Source organism: Myotis yumanensis, unplaced genomic scaffold (assembly GCF_028538775.1).
Source record: "Myotis yumanensis isolate MYYU_CA2020_CCGP unplaced genomic scaffold, mMyoYum1.0.hap1 SCAF_6, whole genome shotgun sequence".
In the NCBI taxonomy this organism is placed as follows: Eukaryota; Metazoa; Chordata; class Mammalia; order Chiroptera; family Vespertilionidae; genus Myotis; species Myotis yumanensis.
In genome coordinates this window covers 30,501,300-30,520,748 of record NW_027223757.1, presented here as the reverse complement: position 1 = coordinate 30,520,748, position 19,449 = coordinate 30,501,300, and the positions used below count along the sequence as shown (strand labels likewise).

General features: G+C 40.2%; 1 protein-coding gene across 2 annotated transcripts in view; it reads left to right on the top strand.

Annotated features, from left to right (window-relative positions):
* Positions 1-1,415: 1,415 nt before the first annotated feature.
* The window catches only part of EPM2A (EPM2A glucan phosphatase, laforin), a 59,749-nt gene continuing 41,715 nt past the window's right edge, over positions 1,416-19,449 (top strand). For both annotated transcript variants that reach the window (XM_070417840.1, XM_070417841.1), the window contains exon 1: positions 1,416-1,743. In XM_070417840.1, coding sequence (XP_070273941.1) covers positions 1,443-1,743 — 301 coding nt within the window. In that variant the 5' untranslated portion in view covers positions 1,416-1,442. The remainder of the gene's footprint in view (positions 1,744-19,449) is intronic.

The following is a 19,449-nucleotide window of genomic DNA, read 5'->3' as shown; positions in this document are numbered from 1 at the left end:
TGTTTTCCTTTGGGAAGGTAAAACAAACCCATTTTACACATATTAAACTGATATAATAATAAAAACAAGAAAGTGATCAGGTTTTATTTCAGGCATTGAATCGGACTAGACAAGGGAAAAAACTGTTTATGCATCAGCTCTGGGTCTAAATGACGCCTCTTCTACCAATGAGAGAACCTTTAGGATTGGCAGGGTCTTTCAAGATTATTTTATACCCGCATTTTGTGGTGGGCAGTTAGACGGACATGAGCTAGGATGATGGGCTAGGTACAGGTCACCAGGCTGTGAAGCCCCAGGTGCCCAGCAAGGGACAATCTATTGTAGGGTGGGACCTCACCCTAGGGTGACTTTTTCCTTCCCTAGCATATCGCTGGTCGTGCAGTTTGGACCCCCTGACCTTTCCTCCCTAGAGATAACACCTATGTCTCAGTTGTATTTCAGCTCCAGGTCTAGAAAAGCAGCAAAACCAGACCAGACACGCCCACCGTTGCCCTCGGGGCCAGTTGCATTGAATAATGACCTCCTACCCAGAGCGGGCCAATCAATCAGGGGAGACCACAACCCTGAATGGACGCACTGTGGAGAACTGAATATTCTACTGGAATCTTCCCCTGGGTCCTCCCCTAAAACCTGCATCCTTAAAACCCTTAGGACAAAGGACCCAGCGCCACCCAGTGTGCTCTCCCTCCCAGGAGCACCCCAGCCTTCCTATGCCCCTCCCCAAGGCAGGTTACCATTAGCGTCCTCATCCCCAAGCTCTGAGCACCCTCCTATACTGTAGTTTACTTCTATAACTTGTTTCCTAAGCCCGTTTCTTCTAGGAATTACTTCTTCTACCTCTGTGATTTACCAAATAAACGTTCTCTTACAGTTTGGGTCTTGCATCTGAATTCTTTCCTAGCCAGGACCCAAGTCCGGAGGTTGCTGAACCAGGTTCGGTCTGACCCCCACCTAAAGAGCCTGGGGCCAGGGACAGTAAGTGGCCAGAGTAAGGTCCCAAGCTCTCCCGCTACCGGCCCAGGATCTCCCCCACCCCTTCAGTATTAGGGGGGCTGCTTTCCATGTGCCATTCCCTTTGGGAACCTCATAAAGATAATTTCCAGTTTTTTTTGAAAGATGAGTGCAAAATCGCAGGGCGTCTAAGGGATTTCCTCCCTTTCCGAACCCCATTTTCTCCCCCCTTTCTTACTCTCTCTGCGTTCCCAGCCTGCTTCTAGGGGACGGGCGGGTGGTGGCTCCCTCCCCGGCCTCAGATCTGCTCCCGGCCGCGTGATGCAGCCCAAACAAGGTGCAGCCGCGCACGTGTCCCGCCGGCGCCCGGGACTCTCGCGTGCGGGCCCCGCGCGCCGCCGCCCAATCGCTGGCCGCCTCGCGCCCCGGCCGGGTCTGCCGCCCGCAGGCGCCGGGGACGCCGGGCACCGGGAGCCACGCCATCCGCCGCCATGCGATTCCGGTTCGGGGTGGTGGTGCCGCCCGTGGTGGCGGGCGCCGCACCGGAGCTGCTGATCGCGGGGTCGCGGCCGGAGCTGGGGCGCTGGGAGCCGCGCGGGGCGGTGCGCATGAGGCCGGCGGGCGCGGCGGCGGGCGCGGGGGCGCAGGCGCTGCAGGAGCCGGGCCTGTGGCTCGGGGAGGTGGAGCTGGCGCCGGAGGAGGCGGCGCAAGACGGGGCGGAGCCGGGCCGCGTGGACCGGTTCTGGTACAAGTTCCTGAAGAGGGAGCCCGGAGGAGAGCTCTCCTGGGAAGGTACGGGGAGCTGGCGCCCGCCCCGAGCGCGGAGCGGGGACCCCGGCGGGCACCGGGCCCCGGCCTCCCCAAACCCCCGTTGCGGTCCTTCTGGGAGCTTTGCCCGACGCTTGAATTTGGAAAACCGTCCTCTCCCCTCCCCCGCCCCGGTCTGCTGGCCAGACTCACCGCCGGCCGCCACTCCGGCCCCAGACCAGGTCCCTAGATTTTTGCTGTGTCCTCGTCAGCCCTCCCTCTCGGGTCTTTTTTAAAAATTGTTGACAATATTACAGATGCCTCCCATTTTCTCTCTTTTGCCCCCTCTCCAACCTCCCTCCTCCCCCCAACCTCCCCAGGTCTTCCCCACGGTCTTCCGCATGGTCTTGTCTGTGTCCAGTCGGCTCTTGGGTCTTTGAGCCTCTGACTGTTCTTTGTGCGCCCAGAACCCAGTTCATTGCCCAGTTCATCGCGGGCGGTTTCCTCCGCTGCGGGCAGCAGGGCCCGCTCGCCTCAGTGTCCTCCCTGCGCGGGACCTGGTCCGCCCGGGCAGCCCCGCCGCTCCAGGTTCACGCCTCATCTGTGCCTCAGTTTTTGTGCTCTCATGTTCTTGCCTTCGTTCACTAAAAAATGACCCAGCCAGGGCAGCCGGCCATTTCGCTAACCTAGACTGCAACGTGCCAATTACAGTATGGTTTTTTCCCCCTTAGGTTTGAGTTTTTCTCTTATTGGATTATTTTTTATCCCAAACACATGACAGTTGAGGCATGCTCTGATTTCTTCAAATATAAAAACAATGCTGGTAGTAAAAAAAAAAAATCAAATAAATTCACAAGGTAAAAAACAGTTTGCTCTTCACATCTTAAACCCACTCACTGCCCGATATATGTATGTGTGGGTGTATGTATTACCTTTTAGGGTTATTTGATATAGGTGTAGCTCATTTTTTAAATGGCACCAAAATCTTCTGCATGTATCAATGTGCACTTAAGTTTTTTTGTTTGTTTGTTTGTTTTCCTCTGTTATAAACAGTAATAGCCTACTTGAAAATCTGTGTATACAGTTATCTTTGAGCATTTGGGAAGTGTTTCTGTAGGGGAAATTCTGAGAAATGAAACCGAAGTGTAGCCCTATTTTACATTTCAACGAAGACTGCAGAATTCTACCCTGAAAAGGTTTCATCAATTAGACCCCTGCCAGTGATGTGAATTTAGACAGCCCTTTCTTCAGATGAAATGTGTGAGATGAAGGATTGGAGTGTGTGATACTCGATAATTGTCTAAAGCCAATGAAATGAAGGTCTCTTTAGGAGTTTATATGACAAAGATAGGCCATTTAGACCATAATGGTGTGGAAACAGACTCAGCAAAGATGAGTATTCTGTAATATGCGATATGTTGTCTTGTGCCTCTTTTTGTACCCCATGGGGATACATGGTCTGGTGGCACTTACTGTCCTTTTGTATTTTCATGCCAGAACTGAAAGTCTCCCTCTTCAGTTTTTGCCTTTCGTTACAGTACTATCATTATTAATAGTAGTATGTACTTACTTTTTATAATGAAATAAGATCTGATACTTTTTTTAAAATATATTTTTTTATTGATTTTTTTACAGAGAGGAAGGGAGAGGGATAGAGAGTTAGAAACATCGATGAGAGAGAAACATCGATCAGCTGCCTCCTGCACACTCCCTCCTGGGGATGTGCCCGCAACCAAGGTACATGCCCTTGACCAGAATCGAACCTGGGACCTTTCAGTCCGTAGGCCGACTCTCTATCCACTGAACCAAACCAGTTAGGCCCTAATGCTATTTCTTGATGTAGCAACTTAACTTTTCTGTTTTTAGATTTTTTTTCTGAGTTGCCATATAAATTTTATGTTTTTATATAATCTCTAGTGACAGTTGATGTATACCCATAAAATCAACCACGATACTTGCTATGAAATATGAGGAATTTAGCTAAGTTCATTTTCTCTCTCCCCCTGCTGATTTTTATATTATTTTAAATTATATATAAATCCTATACAAACTTACAATATATGACATATATTTTTAAAGTTTTATGTAATTTAAATTGTGTTTTATAAGTGTTAGTATGGTGTCCTTCTGTAGATTGATAGATTGATTCTAAGAACTGTAAGTTAACATTATGAGGAGGTATAGCCTGTAGGGAGCAGCTATAGGGTTAAGCCTCGGACTGACTTATTGGCAAAGCCACAATCAAGTCCCAGCTTAGAGGGCATAGCCCACTTACCATAATTAGGCTTGACCTTATGACACTCCCTAGATCAGTGATGGCGAACCTATGACACATGTGTCAGAGGTGACATGTAAACTCTTTTTTGGTTGATTTTTCTTTGTTAAATGGCATTTAAATATATAAAATAAATATCAAAAATATAAGTCTTTGTTTTACTATGGTTGCAAATATCAAAAAATTTCTATATGTGACACCAGAGTTAAATTAGGGTTTTTCAAAATGCTGACATGCTGAGCTCAAAAGGTTTGCCATCACTGCCCTAGATCTTATCTGGGAAGCTAATGGGCTGTGGGAGGTGCAGCAAGTGCTGCCAAAACAAGTGAAACTCACAAGAACACTGTAACTATGGTGACCACTACCTTGTTTACCTCTGGCTATAAAGTAAAGGCTCAGCTTGCCTCTGGATCTCTCTCTGGCCTCAGCCAGGCACAGGAGATCCCACCCCAGCTTATTCTCTTTGTCGTTTCTTCATCTTTCACCGCCCTCCCTCAGGATTGCGGAACCGTTGGCTGAGCTGGCTCGGCACAGTAGCCAGTGTTTAGGCAGGAGCATGTACGTATTCTAGAACCAGAAGGCTGGGGTTCACTAACTAGTGGGTGACCTTGGGCAAGACACTTAGGACTAAATTGGCTAATAAATGTAAAGGACTTAGAATAGTCTGTATATTAAGTGTTGTTAGTGTTGTTGTTTTTACTATTATGATTAAGAAATATTGCAGAACCAAGTAGTTCAAATAGACTCATAGAAAAGGAAATATAATTCTCTGACATAGAAGCTGTGCCACAATAGCAAAACATAATCTTTTTTTAACATTATAAATCATGCTCAAATTTTACCTAAAATGACACCAGAATTTGTTTTAATTCATATTTGGATGGTAATGTTCATCAACTTGTTTTAAAAATTCTAGTTAATTTTTTAAACAGAGGAAGTACGCACATCCTCAAAATTTTCTAGCTTTACTGCACTATTTAATAACTGCAAATTGCTTAATTCTTGAAAACATTTTTTCCTTTAAAGACTGGGTAAATCCTCTTCTAATTTTCACTAATATGTAGCTTCCAGAGCAGTTATCTGGGACTTTTTTAAAAAAAATTGAACTTGTGCAGTGGTTCTCAACCTGCCTAATCCCACGACCCTTTAATACAGTTCCTCATGTTGTGGTGACCCCAATTTCTTTGTTACAAATTGAACATAAAGCATAATGATTAATCACAAAAATAATATGTAATTATATATGTGTTTTCCGTTGGTCTTAGGCAACCCCTGTGAAAGGGACGTTCGACCCCCAAAGGGGTTGTGACCCACAGGGTGAGAACTGCTGAACTAGTGTGTTATTTGAATTGTTTTGAATTTCACATCTTCCTCTTTCTTGTATATATGGATCATTTTGTTGGATTGTGTTTTCAAATAATTTTCAAGAAACAGTAAATGGAAGATAAAATATCTGAGTCTTCAAATACCTGAAAATGTGTTTGTTTTGCCCTCACACTTGATTGCTCATTTGGTAGGTATTCTGGTCTCAAAATAATTTTCTGTTTGATGGCTTTGCCTTTATACTTTCTAGCACCCATTATAGTTGATAATTCAAATATCAAAATAAGCCCATTTCCATGTAGGCAATCTGCTTTTCTTCTTCTTTTGAAGCTTTTAAACTTTTCCTTACATTATTTTTTTCCTTTTATTATAGGCCTATGTTACCAGAATGTATCTGAGGGTGGTGTGTGTGTGTGTGTATGTGTGTGTGTGTGTGTGTATTTCTTGTTAGCTCATTTATTTTCTATTGCTGAGTAATATTCCATGGTATGGATGCACCACAGTTTGTTTATCCATTTACCTATCAAAGGACTTGACTGCTTCCAGGTTATCAATAAAGCTGCTATAAACATTGATATGCAAGTTGTTTTTGTGGAAACACAAGTCGTTCAGAGTGCGATAGCATTTTTAAAATTCTATTCCTGACAGCTATGAATGAGAGTTCCTGCTGTTCATAGTCTTATCAACAATTGCTATTGTTTCTTTGGATGTTAATTATTCTAATAGGATGTATTGTGGTATCTCATTGTTTTAATTTGCAATTGCCTAATGATAATGTTGAACATCTTTTCATATGCTTATTTGCCATCAGTATATCTTCTTTAATATACTGATATTATATCTTAGTGTCTTCTCAGATCTTTTCTCCATTTTTAAATTGGGTTGTTTTCTTATTGCTGACTTTTAAGAATTCTTTGTATATAACTTCTTAAGAGATCTGTGATTTGCAAATATTTCCTCCCAGCCTGTGACTTTACTTTTCATTGTCTTAACAGTTTCTTTCTCGATGCAAAACTTTTAATTTTAGTAAAGTTCAGGTTATTAATTTCTACTTTTATGGATTGTGCTTTTGATTTTGAAAAAAACCCCCCAAAACCCCTAAATCCAAGGTCACCTAAATTTTCTCCTGTGTTATTTTCTAGAAGTTTTATAGTTTTACATTAGGTCTAGAATCAATTTTGTGTTAATATTTTATGTGTGGTGTAACGTCTGCATCTTGTTTTTTTTTGTATACAGACATCCAATTGTTCTAGTAACATTTATTGAAAATACAATTCTTTCTTTTTTGAATTGCCCTTATAAAAAATGAGTTGACTATGTTTGCATTGCATGGGTCTATTTCTGGGTTCTCCACTGATCAATGTGTCTATTTTTTCACCAATAGCACACTGTGTTGATTACTGTAGCTTTATATTAATCATGAAATAATGGAATATGATATGTTCTCCAACTTTGTTCTTCAGTATTATATTGATTCTTCTTGGTTCTTTGCCTTTCTTACACATTTTAAAATCAGTTTGTTGCTATCTATAGCTTACTATGATTTTGATTGGGATTGCATTGACTCTATAGATCAAGTGCACAAGAATTGACATCTTATAAATATTGGCTCTTTTAATCTTTGAACATGGGTTATATCTCTATTTAGTTAGGTCTTTCATTAGGGTTTTGTACTTTTCCACATACAGATCCTGTATATGTTTTGTTAGATTTATACATACGTTTTTTTTTAAAAATGTATTTTATTGATATTTTAGGGAGAGTGGAAAGGAGAGGGGGAGAGAGATAGAAACATCAATGAGAAACATCGATGAGAAACATCATTCGGCTACCTCCTGCACGCCCCCTACTGGGGATCTAGCCCAAAACCCAGGCATGTGCCCTGACCAGTAATCGAACTGGTGACCACTTGGTGCATGGGATGATGCTCAACCCACTGAGAAATACCAACCAGATTATACATAAGATTTTTTAATGCTATTTTACATAGTATATATTTTTTAATTTTAGTTTCAAATGTCAATTGTTTATTGCTGGTATACAGGAAAGAAATTAACTTTTACCTCTATTGATTTTTGTTTGGATGCTGGACATTTTAGTTTTACATTGTTTCAAAGAGTATGGTTTTTTTTTTCCCACTAGCAGTTGTTTTGTGGATTTGCCAGAGAGTTAATGGGAGCTGAAATGTAGATTTTGTTACTTTTAGATGACTTGTTCATGTCCCCTAGAAGCAGAAGGAGGTTCTAATTTTTGGAAAAATTAAAATATTATTGCATGATTATATGGTGAGAGAAAAGTTACAAAACTCTTTTTTCTAAAAGGTGGTTGAGCAAGTACAATCTTAAAAATGTGCCTTGGGGCTTCTATGGAGACAAAATAATAAGGTGGATAATAAGGCAAACAAGTATAACATATTCTATGGTGTTCAGGGAAATATAAACACATATGGTAGAAATTTTATGTTTCATTAAATATGTTTCTTTGTATAATGGTAATGCTCATGAGTGTTTGAGATTTGAGAATGAATGAGAAAAAGACTTATGAATTGGATCTGTAGAAAGCCAGAGAATGGATAACTTAATGAGACAAGGGAAGTCTGAGGAGATTTCAGCTTTCTGGGAAAGAGACGAGTTCCTCCAGCAGGTCAGGTTTGACTAGCCAGGGCTTCTGTTACAGTAAGCTCGTTAAAGTGTTCTGTTATTCCAACACCATCAAAAAATTGAAACTTTTGTGACCTGGAAAATTTTCTCAGTTTTCTGCTCTGATGGTGGGATCCTGGGCCATGCCCAGCTAGCTCAGGTCTGCGGAACAGCCAGTATACACCGGAGTGAAAAGTTTAATATTTTCAATTCCATGACCTTCATGTTTTTAAATGTTAAATCATAATGTCACATTAGCATAGTGCTTTATTCTGAATTTTAGCTAATTAAATCCTAGGGACTCAGAGGAATGGCTACTATAAAATCGTTTTCTTTTTCAGTTTAGTTGCAAAAGGATCTCAGCTGTTTCTAAGAGCCAAGAGAATTTTTATTGTCATTTGATCTCTTACTGCCATAATTTCTGGATGTTTTATTTGTAGATCTTATGAACTGTTTGTACCTTTGGAAAATGTTAATGGAACATGTACAGTCATGTCTTTTGTCATAAATTACCAATATATTACCTTATTTTTTTAAGTTTTAGTTTAGTTTTATTTGTTCTATCACCCTTTATACCCTCTATGCCCTCTTCCGCCTTCATCTCCACTCCCCACTACCAGTCCCTGCCAGTCACCACAGTGTTGTCCATGTCATGAGTTCTCTCTCTTTTGCCCATTTTGTCTTCAGCAGAGCTAGAATCAGAGCCATTGCCAGAGTTTCTGCTCCATATGAAAGTGCAGTCCAGCATCTGGCTAGGTTAGGCTGTGTTCCCCGCTGCAGTCCATTGTGTGAGGGGTTTGCATCGCCGTGAGCCATGGGGCTACTTAACGCCACATGGCTGTGAAGAAGAGGCAAGTGCACAGTTCCAGTGGGGGTCATGGAGCAAGAGAGAGAACAAGAACAAGAGCAAACAAGAGAGAACAAGAGCAAGAGAGAGGGAACTTTTTGTCTGGGGATTTTTACTCTCCAAGGTTTTGCACACTTCTGATGGGGTCCACCACCTAGCCAATTCATTGTTCCCCAGGCTAGACTGACAGGCAAGCATCTCCCCTGTGCCACCCCGACTTCTACTGTGCGTGTTCATGTCTCCCCATGCTCCCCCTGAAATACAGTCCAATACAGGAGGTGGGAAGGGAAAGGGTGTTAATCCCCTTGGAGGGACAATGTTGCGGTTCCCTGGGGTGTGAAGCTGTAGCTTCCTGGTGGAACAAGCAGGCCTCTTCTTCCCAGCTGAATATGCTCAACCATGCCTGACTCCCCCCTTTGCTTTCTTTCCTTTTCTTAATATTAATAATTGGCTAATTACAATGATAACAATAGGGCAACTCTATCCTATTGAGGAAGTTTACCTTCTGAGGAAGTGCCAAACTGTTTTGACAAATTGCATCATTTTAATTTCCCACCAACAGTGTGTGACAGCTTCAGTTTTTCCACATACTTCATAACGCTTGTTATTGTCTGTATTTTTCATTTTTGCCAACCCAGGGGTGTGAAGTGGTATCTTGTTTTGATTTGTGTTTCCCTAATGACTGCTGATGTTGACTTTTTTTCCATGTGCTTATTGGCCATATGCTAGTCAGAAGATACACACGTGTGTGCATGTTCTTGGAGAAATGTTTATTCTCATGTGCTGCCCATTTTTCATTGGCTTATTTGCTTCTCAGTTGTTGAGTTGTAAGAATCCATGTTCTCTAAAAATCATGGGCAGGTGACATTAATACAGATAATCCTTGTATGGGCAATAGGAAACCATAGGGTAAGCAGCTGACACACCTAATTGGACTGAACATTGCAGCTTTTACTTTGAAATGCATGAATTGGTTTTGTATAGAGCCTCACTCTTTTGGTAAACAAATAAGGCAATATGGTTCAATGCTGATTTAATGGAATTAGCTTTGGCACATTTATCCTTCCTTCACCAACTCTAATATTACCAAGTTCATCTTCCTGTACACTACCATTAAGTGTAAGTGCTCTTTGCCCTCTTCCTCAGATCACCTCTTATCTCAAGCTACCTTCCTTCTTTGGAAGACCTCCTTCAATCCTATGATGATATAGCGTTAGCCCTAATCTTTCCTCGGCTCCAGACTCATACCTCCTGTTGTCTATAAGACTTTTTCTTCTGGATTTCCATTAAGTACTTTAAACGTAATATATCCAAACTTCAACTTATGAACAACGTTTTTCTGTGTTCCTGATTTAAAGACACCATAGCTCAGTCACTCAAGTGTATGGAAACCTATGAACTTCTTAGGCTGGGCTGCCTGATCATGAGCCCCTGGGCAGATTTTGATTTCATAGTTCTGGGACTGGCCAGTGAATAAGAACGTTGTAATTTCCCCAGTTGCTTTTCATTCGGGAGACTACTGTAAGAGATGCTGGAGTGGAAATATTTCAGTTTCCCCTACCTCTCCTTTGCCCCCAATCACTCCTTTTTATTTTCATGCTGTTGCTTCTGCTGTAGTTTGGTTTCTTGTTATATCAGTGGACTTCTACATCATCTAACTCCTTTGGGTCCCATGCCTATTCATTCCTTCTTCCACATCCAACCAGAGTTGGGGTGTGGCCTACTATTACTGTTTACCAATATCCACATCTTCTCTCCAGGGGAGGATTATTCTTTGTTGAAGAAGTATATCTTTGTCATGTGGCTAGCTTTTGTCAATAAAATGTGGTGGTAAATAATCTATGTCACTTCCTGTTGCTTTGCCTCACTCTTTTCTCTCTGCCAGTAGATTGTTATTGATATTCAAATAGTGATTGCTTTGTCTGATGGTCTCACTATGAAGATGATGACAATGTCAAAAAGAGCCCTTAGCCAGTCTGCAGTAAATTCTAGCATGGGCGGTAGTAAACCTTTGTTCTTCTGTGCCATGGATAATTTGGGGTTGCTTGTTATCACAGCATGTCCCAGGACTTAAAACAATGCCTGGCATTTGGTAGGTATTCATTAAATACTTCATAAATGAAAGAACTTGAACAATGCACTTTCCAGGTGTCTCAAACTGCAATACTCATACTCTCCATCTTCCCATCCTCAATGTGGTCCTGGGCTAGTGAATTTGTAGCAGGGGATAGATGCACCATTGTCTTAAAGCAACATTTTTTCTAAAAGACTTTTGAGGGAAAGAAAACATTTTATAATTAAGATAGACATGTATATGGTATGGAATAGAACACAAATCTTACACAAATTTTTAAAAGAAAAATACACATCTTAAACATTTTCATGACAATAGGGTACTAGTATTGCTTTAAGCCACACTGCCAAGACCCCTTGGAAATGTTTGAGAAGCCTTGATAATCTCTGAGTCTGGTTTTTCCTCTTTGAAATACAATGTTTGGACAAGAGCAGAGATGTCAAAGGCTTTTTAGGAGGGCTGCCTGGTGTGAGCAGCAAAGAAGTGGGAGCCAGCAGCTGCGGGCTCCAGCACTTGCTTTGCTGCTAAATAAACATAGAACCCTGTCAAGTCATTTAAGCTATGAGAACGACAAAGTCAGGGAAAGATGTACTCACACTTCTGCTGTCTGTCCCACTAAATTGTTTTCTTTAAGGAATTATATTTTTGAAAATATTTTGAAAATAATTAAGCTCTGTTATTTCAATGGAAAATTCTTGCAGTCTTCAAATTAGAAGATTTTATTTATATTGTTATTCCACTGGGTGGCAGTATTTCATTGTACTCTACTATAACTTTACAGTTTGTTTATAATCCCATGGAAAAAAATTTAACCAACATCGCATTCTCTCCCAATCTTATCTTTCCCCTTTCCTATCCCATGCTTTCTCTATCTCCCAAAACAAATTTGGGAAAGTGTTATCATTAATTTAAAAAAGAGTTAATGACTCTTTTTAATGACTCTTAGGGACAGTCTCCCTAAATCTGAGCAATTTTTCCTTCATTTGGGAAGAAGTGTTGGATAGCTTAATTTTGCTCAGATGTGAGCAAATTACTTTGCTGTAGATAATTAAAATTAGTTAAAAATCTCTACAAAGATCTTGCCTTTGACTTTTTTTTGTGAATGCTTTAACAATTATTTTTATAATGAATTCATGTAGACATTTTTGACTGATAATACTAGTGATGCTTGTTTTATTTTAAAGATTTAAAAGTTGTTAGGCTGAATATTTTGATGTCTATGACATGTTTGACAAGTATTTTACCATGGTCCCATATCCGTTTAATTTGTGTCAGGATTTCTTTGAGAATAAATTTCACAAATTGAGAAATGAGAAAAGTATGCTTGTAAATATTTATAAGCGATTCCTTGCTAACTTCTGTTGATATTGAGGTTTCAATATAAGTGGTGGCCTAGGTCTATTAGAGTAGTCTTGTCCTGTAGAGTGGAAAAAAATTAAAAATCTTTAGCGATGTAATGGATTACTTGTTTTCACTTGTAAGAAGACCACTGATGCAATTTTTAAACTGCCCTAGTCACTACATTCTATACAAAAAGGCAGCTGCTTTGAAAGACGTGGCTGTTGAAAGGTTGTTTATAAAACTTCATACATAGAGAAATCTTTGTTTTTAAATGGCTGACACTTGATAGAAAATTTTAATTGTTTTGTGCCAAATAAATCTTTGATGTTTTCAGGGAGGAAAAAAGAAAAAGTTGTATAAAAAAGTAGATGTGTAATTTCAATTGGTATATTAATGAAAATTTTATATCTTTCTCTTATGGTCGTAACTGTGAATCGCATTTCCTCTCTTCTAATGTATGGAATAATGATAAGGTGTATGCACTGTGTGTATGAGCATTAAACATTTTTGGGGGAGCGAGGATGATCTATAGCTTTCCACGGATTCTCAAAAGGGACTTATGACTCGTAAAGTAAAAAATACAACAACAAAACACCCTGGTATTTCATCATTCTAACATATTTTGAACTAGCTTTAAAAATTGCTTTAGATATTTAACCCCATCAAATATCAACCCTCATTTGTACAAGGGGAAACATGGAGGAATAATGTATCTGAGTTTCATAAAGGATTTTAGAAAAATCTCCCAATTTCTTTGTGCACAAATTAAAAAGCAGCTGGCCAGCTAATTGATTAGTTAGGTGGGTCCATGGCAAGTGAACAACTGAACCTAAAGTGCTCTGATTAGTAACTCAGGAAGAACGTGAGGGTGAATGCAAATGGCAGGTCAAGTCGCTGTTTACGTGCTTTCCTTCTAAATCTTTTTATTAGTGATTTAGGAGGCTTGCTTATCAAATTTGCTGGTAAGAGAAAACTGGTAGAGAGAGTTGTTATTTTGTTTCCAAGAAGCAGTATGCAAAATATTAAGTCCCCCAAAGATAAACCAACAAGAAGAAATAAGTTGTCTTGTATTTGCATGAACAGGTTATTTTATAAAAATAGAGAACTAGAAGGCTGGGATGGCCCTGGTGAGGCTGAGACGGCCCCGGTGAGGTTGAATCGGCCCCGGTGAGGTTGAGACGGCACTGGTGAGGTCGAGACGGCCCCAGTGAGGTCGAAACGGTCCTGGTGATGTTGAATCGGCCCCGGTGAGGGTGAAACAGCCCCAGTGAGGCTGAGACGGCCCCAGTGAGGTTGAGACAGCCCCGGTGGGGTTGCAACGGCCCCGGTGGGGTTGAAACGGCCCCTGTGAGGTGGAGGCGGCCCCTGTGAGGCTGGGACGGCCCCTGGGAAGCTGAGAAAGATACCACATGAACTCACTCATTTATGGATAATAGGGACCATTATGGACTGATGAACAAAGATGGATGCAGAGGCAGAGCAGCATTGAGCAGAATGTCAAACTACAGTGGGAATCCTGGGGAAGGTTGCGGGGGAGGGGGGGTTGGAGATCAACCGAAGGACTTATGTGCATGCATGTGAGAATAACTAATTGACACAAGACACTGGGGGATGGGGGAAGTCGGGGGAATGTCAAGGGGGGGGGGGAAGGAGACATGTGTAATACTTTTTGTAATACTTTAAGAAATAAAAAAAATAGAGAACTAGAAAAATTATCTTGAGAATAATTCAGGGGGAAAATATTTTGGAGTTCCAATTAGTTTTGGTTTTAGGGAGAAGTTAGCAGAGTTTGGGCAGGGATTGGTCAGAATTTGTAGATCAGGTGAATTACTGGAAAAATCAGTGGTCTTATCTTTGGAGCCCATGAACCCATTTGAAGTAACTGTTACTGTGGTCTTGTCTTGAAACATAGGTCTGAACAAAGCTGTTGTTGAAAACAATTTGACCTCTTTTAATGGTTTACTTGTTTTGCAAGTTAACGTACAGATTTGCAAGCACATTAGAAGGACTGGAAGACATGTAAGAAAATAGTAGCTAGGAGTTGTTAAGTTGTTACTGAGCACCAGCAATGTTTAATCCTTTAAATGGATTATCTAAGTGAATTCACTCACAACTCTATGAGACAGATAGCAGTATTAGGATCCCTTTATTACACATGAGAAGAGAGACAGGTTGCTTAAGTGACTCTCTCACTACTGTTTACAAGCAGTAAATAGTGTAGATTGGGATGGAGTTCCAGTCTGAATGTTGAACCCATGCACTTAATCCCTGTAATATAGTGCCTTCCAGGAGAAGAGTATTATGGAACCTACAGAGGAGAGTTTCAACAGGGAGTGGTCACTACCACTAAATGCTGCAGGCAGGTAAAGAAAGATGGAAAACGAACCTGACAGTTAGGAGATGAGTTCATTTAAAGTTGTTTTTTTTTTCTTCCAGTGGAGTGTTGAAGGCAGATGCCAAATCGCAGTGCAGAATGAAGAGTGAAGTGAGGTTGTTCAGTGAGGACAGGGCCAGTTAGAGGAAAGATAAAGTTATAAGACATGACTGAGGGGCAGAGACTGCAGGAAAACTGGAAGAGGAGAGATTTGCAGAGGGTTAAGGCTAGGAATAGAAGAGATGCTGTGTTATAGCAAAGATTGTATAGCCAAACACAATCAAGTGCCAGACAAATAACACCTCTCTCTCTGGCAATTTTTAATTTTTAAAAATATATTAAAATGCTTTTAGTTTTACTGTTGATTTAAACAAGATAATTTACAATGAAAAATTTAGTACATTGGGTACTTTTGAATTAAATCAAGTAGAGACGTGGTATCTAAAGAAATGTGGTTTATCTTCCACAATGATTTGCTGGAGAAAGAGGATGTGTTCAGATGTAGCACAGTTGCCATCAGTGACCTAATTAGCATTTGTTTCTCCCCACTTTCCCGGGCTAACAATCCTGATTTGTTTTGGTAGAGGTGAGATGAATCATTATTGCTCTAACTGGTATGGTCATCTTACTCCTTGGCTGGCAGTTGGACCAAGGATGGCTATGTCATGTAGTTCTGGCTAATGAGCAGTAAGAAGTCTTTTGGGTGAGGCTCCCAGGAAAGTTCAGTTCTCTCATGAAAAGGAACAGAGACTCTTCACCCTTCTCCATGGCTAGGACTCCTGACATGATGCCTAGAGGTCACCCTCTGAATGTGAGGTGACAGGCGTGACAACAAAGTCAATGTGTGAGGAATGGCAAAGCTGACATTTAGAAAGCACTTAGTACCTCACCAGTGTGCTACCTGGCTTTGCACCTCTTGTTATGTGAGAGATAGACCTGTATTTGTCAAGTCACCGTTAGATTTTCTGTTGCTTGCAGCCAGACATAATCCCAAGAGAAGCAAAATCCTTCTTCAGCTTTCTTTTTTTTAAAAAAATATATTTTATTGATTTTTACAGAGAGGAAGGGAGAGGGATAGAGAGTTAGAAACATCGATGAGGGAGAAACATCGATCAGCTGCCTCCTGCACACCCCCTACTGGGGATGTGCCCACAACCGAGGTATATGCCCTTGACCGGAATCAAACCTGGGACCCTTCAGTCCGCAGGCCGATGCTCTATCCACTGAGCCAAACCGGTTAGGCAGCTCTTTCTTATACATGTGCAGTTTATGGCAAATTTTAAGATAATATCCCTAATTGACCCGCTTTTATTTTTTACAGGTTATAATGTCTTATTGAAAGGGTTTAAAACTATCTGTCTCATCAATTTCTAAACAAAATTTAATCTTTAAAAATTATATTTGACCACTCTATTCTCTTTCGATCAGCTGGACACATCTAGTTTCTTTCCAGTAAGTAGAGCAGTGCCTACATGCCCATCATCTGGGTCTCTATAATGTCAGTAAAATACTTTTGTCATGGAAGAAACCAAAGCATAAAGCCATCAGAGATGGATTTCACATCACAGCTAGACCAGTTCAAAGGAATATTTCCTTAAACCATTTAGTCCACATTAAAAAATCTTAATGGAAGAGAGATTTCATGCCAAAACATTTCATGCCAAAACATCAATACTTACCATGAAACTGCAAAAATGCCTGTCTGCTGGGCTAGTCGGGATAGGATGGAGTTAAATGTATAATAATCCTCAGTGGCCTTCAGGGCTCCTGGGATGAATATGATTATTCTGATTTCTTTGTATCTAAATGTTGGACACTTGAGATATAGCAACTAGGGAAGGTAGCACCTTCTGCCTCAGCATTATTTGACTTGAGGTTCATAAAGACAGGTGACATGGGAGTTTTTGTCTTGAGATTCAAGGTATGACAAGTAGTGAAATCTGGTTAGAGGAATTTATACAGTGAGTCTAATAACAATATAAATACTTTCTCTGTTTTTATAGTGTGACTTGGATTTGTGTTCGGACAATGAAACACAATCAGGTTTCTAGTCAATTCTGGGAGTGCTGCGGGGAGAAAAAAATGACCTGTTAATTTAACAATAATAAAAGTCTAGACCAGCCGTGGGCAAACTACGGCCCGCGGGCCGGATCCGGCCCATTTGAAATGAATAAAACTAAAAAAAAAAAAAAAAAAGACCGTACCCTTTTATGTAATGATGTTTACTTTGAATTTATATTAGTTCACACAAACACTCCATCCATGCTTTTGTTCCGGCCCTCCGGTCCAGTTTAAGAACCCATTGTGGCCCTCGAGTCAAAAAGTTTGCCCACCCCTGGTCTAGACACTACTATGGAATTGTTTAAGCGAGAGTAGGAGAATCAACATTAAAATTATTAGAGCAGTTAAATAAAATTTATTGAACACATGAATATAAACATCTCTCGTGGGACACAGCAAGTAAATGTATCCAGCAAATATGTTCAATTATGCAGAGATGGAGTATTTTAATATGCTGATCTTCTTGTTAATCTCCTGAATCATGGCATAATTGGCTATCAGAGGATTTGATATTTCAAATCAGGTGGTCAAATCTTTGGCCTCACTCTCCATTATCACATTGAATGAATTATTAGTAATTCAGTCTTAGTGCTTTGAGTCAAGCCTATTAAGAACAATCGAAGTTTCAGATTTTCTCTAAAAATGATATAAGAAAGAGAGCTCTTTTATTGTATTCAATTTTAAATGGAAGCATAATTGCCTGGTAATGCCATTGTTTAGAATGCTTTTAAAGAGAATCTTCAATCTTTGAGATGCTTCCCACGAATCACTAATTAATGTAAATCTTCTTCATTAAAAAAATATCTGACTGCTTAAATCATGGTTAGAGAAGTGGTAATTCTGTTTCTGCTTTTCCAATTTATGAAATCTCTTTATTTTGCAGTGCTTTTATTAGAGTTTGATAAGTTATATGGATCTCCTATGAGTCCATATTATGTGCTCACTCTACCCAGTGAAATAAACATATTTGTTCCTATTATCTATTTCCTGCTTTGAATCACGTTCATACATTCCGTGCCTTTGTTATGTATCTATAACATACCCTGTTGTCAGTCACAGCTTGTGACCCAGCCCACTGTCTATCACACACCCTTTCTCCAGTAATTCTAACTCGCACAGCAACAACCATCTCCATTTTCAGTCTTCTACATTTGTGTACACACCACAAATCTATCAGTTCTCTTTCTTAGTGAGGTGATTGCTCCTGAAAATACATTTCAGTGTAGTATTGTACATTTAAAATACCACTGAAAATTAGCCAATTTGCAATCTTAGGATAATCTGTTAATGTAACAGTATTTTATCATATAATTTTAAAGTTATGTCATCATTTAGTTTAGTTTCACTTACTAATTGACTTGTGTAACCTTTGTCTAAACACCAGTGGCCCATTCATTGTTGGAATCAGGTTTTAAATTTCATTTATCTATCTAAGTTTACTACAGAACTGGATACGTAACAAGCTCTCAATAATATTTGGTTATTAACTGGATTGCATTCTGGAATATTTCACACATATGAGGGTATTAACCTACTTGAGCTTCTATAATGAAATACCATAGACTGGGGGACTTAAATGACAGAAATTTATTTTCTCATAGTTCTTGACCAGAAAGTCCCAGATCAGAGGGCCAGCAGATTTGGTTTCTGGCGAGGACTCTTTCCCTGGCTTTGCTGATGGCTGCGCTCTCCTGTGTTGTCTCGTGGCCTTTCCACTATATCTGCATGGAGAGAGATCTCTGTGGTGTCTTCCCATTCTTATAAGGACACTGATACCTTATGGGGCCCACCATTGTGATCTCATTTAATCTTAATTATCTAAGGCCCTATCTCCAAATACAGTTCTAGAATGCTTTTCTTCTCAATTAATATTGTTTTCTTTGTGGCTCACACTATTTCCTTGTTTCCATTGCCATTGCGTTCAGATGCATCATAAATTCATTTTCCTACTTCAGACCTCTGGTCTGAGTGTCAAATCATTGTCTCCAACTCTCTACTTGACATCCCCTTTAGGATACCTAAACAGCACTCCAAGCCCAGGGTGCCAAGCCAGACCAGTGAGCTCCCTTCCAGCCTCTCCTAGGTATTGAGTTAATATATGCTAGAAGTGCATTGGTTCCCTTTCTCCTGCTCCTCCCATGTCTAAGGAATCACCAAGCTGTGTGGCTTTTTCCTCCTGAATCTTCCCACTCCTTTCCATTTCTACCTCCAGGCTTTCATCATCTCCTACCATGGATTTTCTGCTTCTAGGCTTAGCGTGCTTAAACCAGTGTTTTGCTCTGAAACCAGAGAGAGCTTTTCATAATACTAATTTTTTCATGTCACCTGCCTGCTTAAAATATTTTAATAGTTTAATTGCTTTTATGGTAAGTACATAAATCCTTAATGTGACTTAGTGCCCTGTGCCTGTCATATAGTTGGCACTCAAATACTTGTGGAAGAATGTGTAAATGGACTTGTGTAGGCTACAGTATTTGCTTTAAAAATAGTATTGCCACATACATGTATATCTGTGTGTATCTTCCTTTTGTTCATATTTCTTTTAGATATATTTCTAGAAGTGAGATTGCTGGCATAGTTTGGTTTTCATCTATTAAATATCCAGGTTGATAGGGCAGTTGGTATAGTACCTTGCAGCTGTCAAGAGCAAAAGAGGCATCTCATCCACAAAGATCAGTGATGATTTATTAACGAAGCCATCCTTACCTTCTATCTGATGGAAGGGAATTATATCCTTAAAGAGTTGCCTAATGACTTAAGGAATTTTTTTGAGATTTTATGCCAAGTAGCTTTAGATTAAATATCTTATAAGACAGA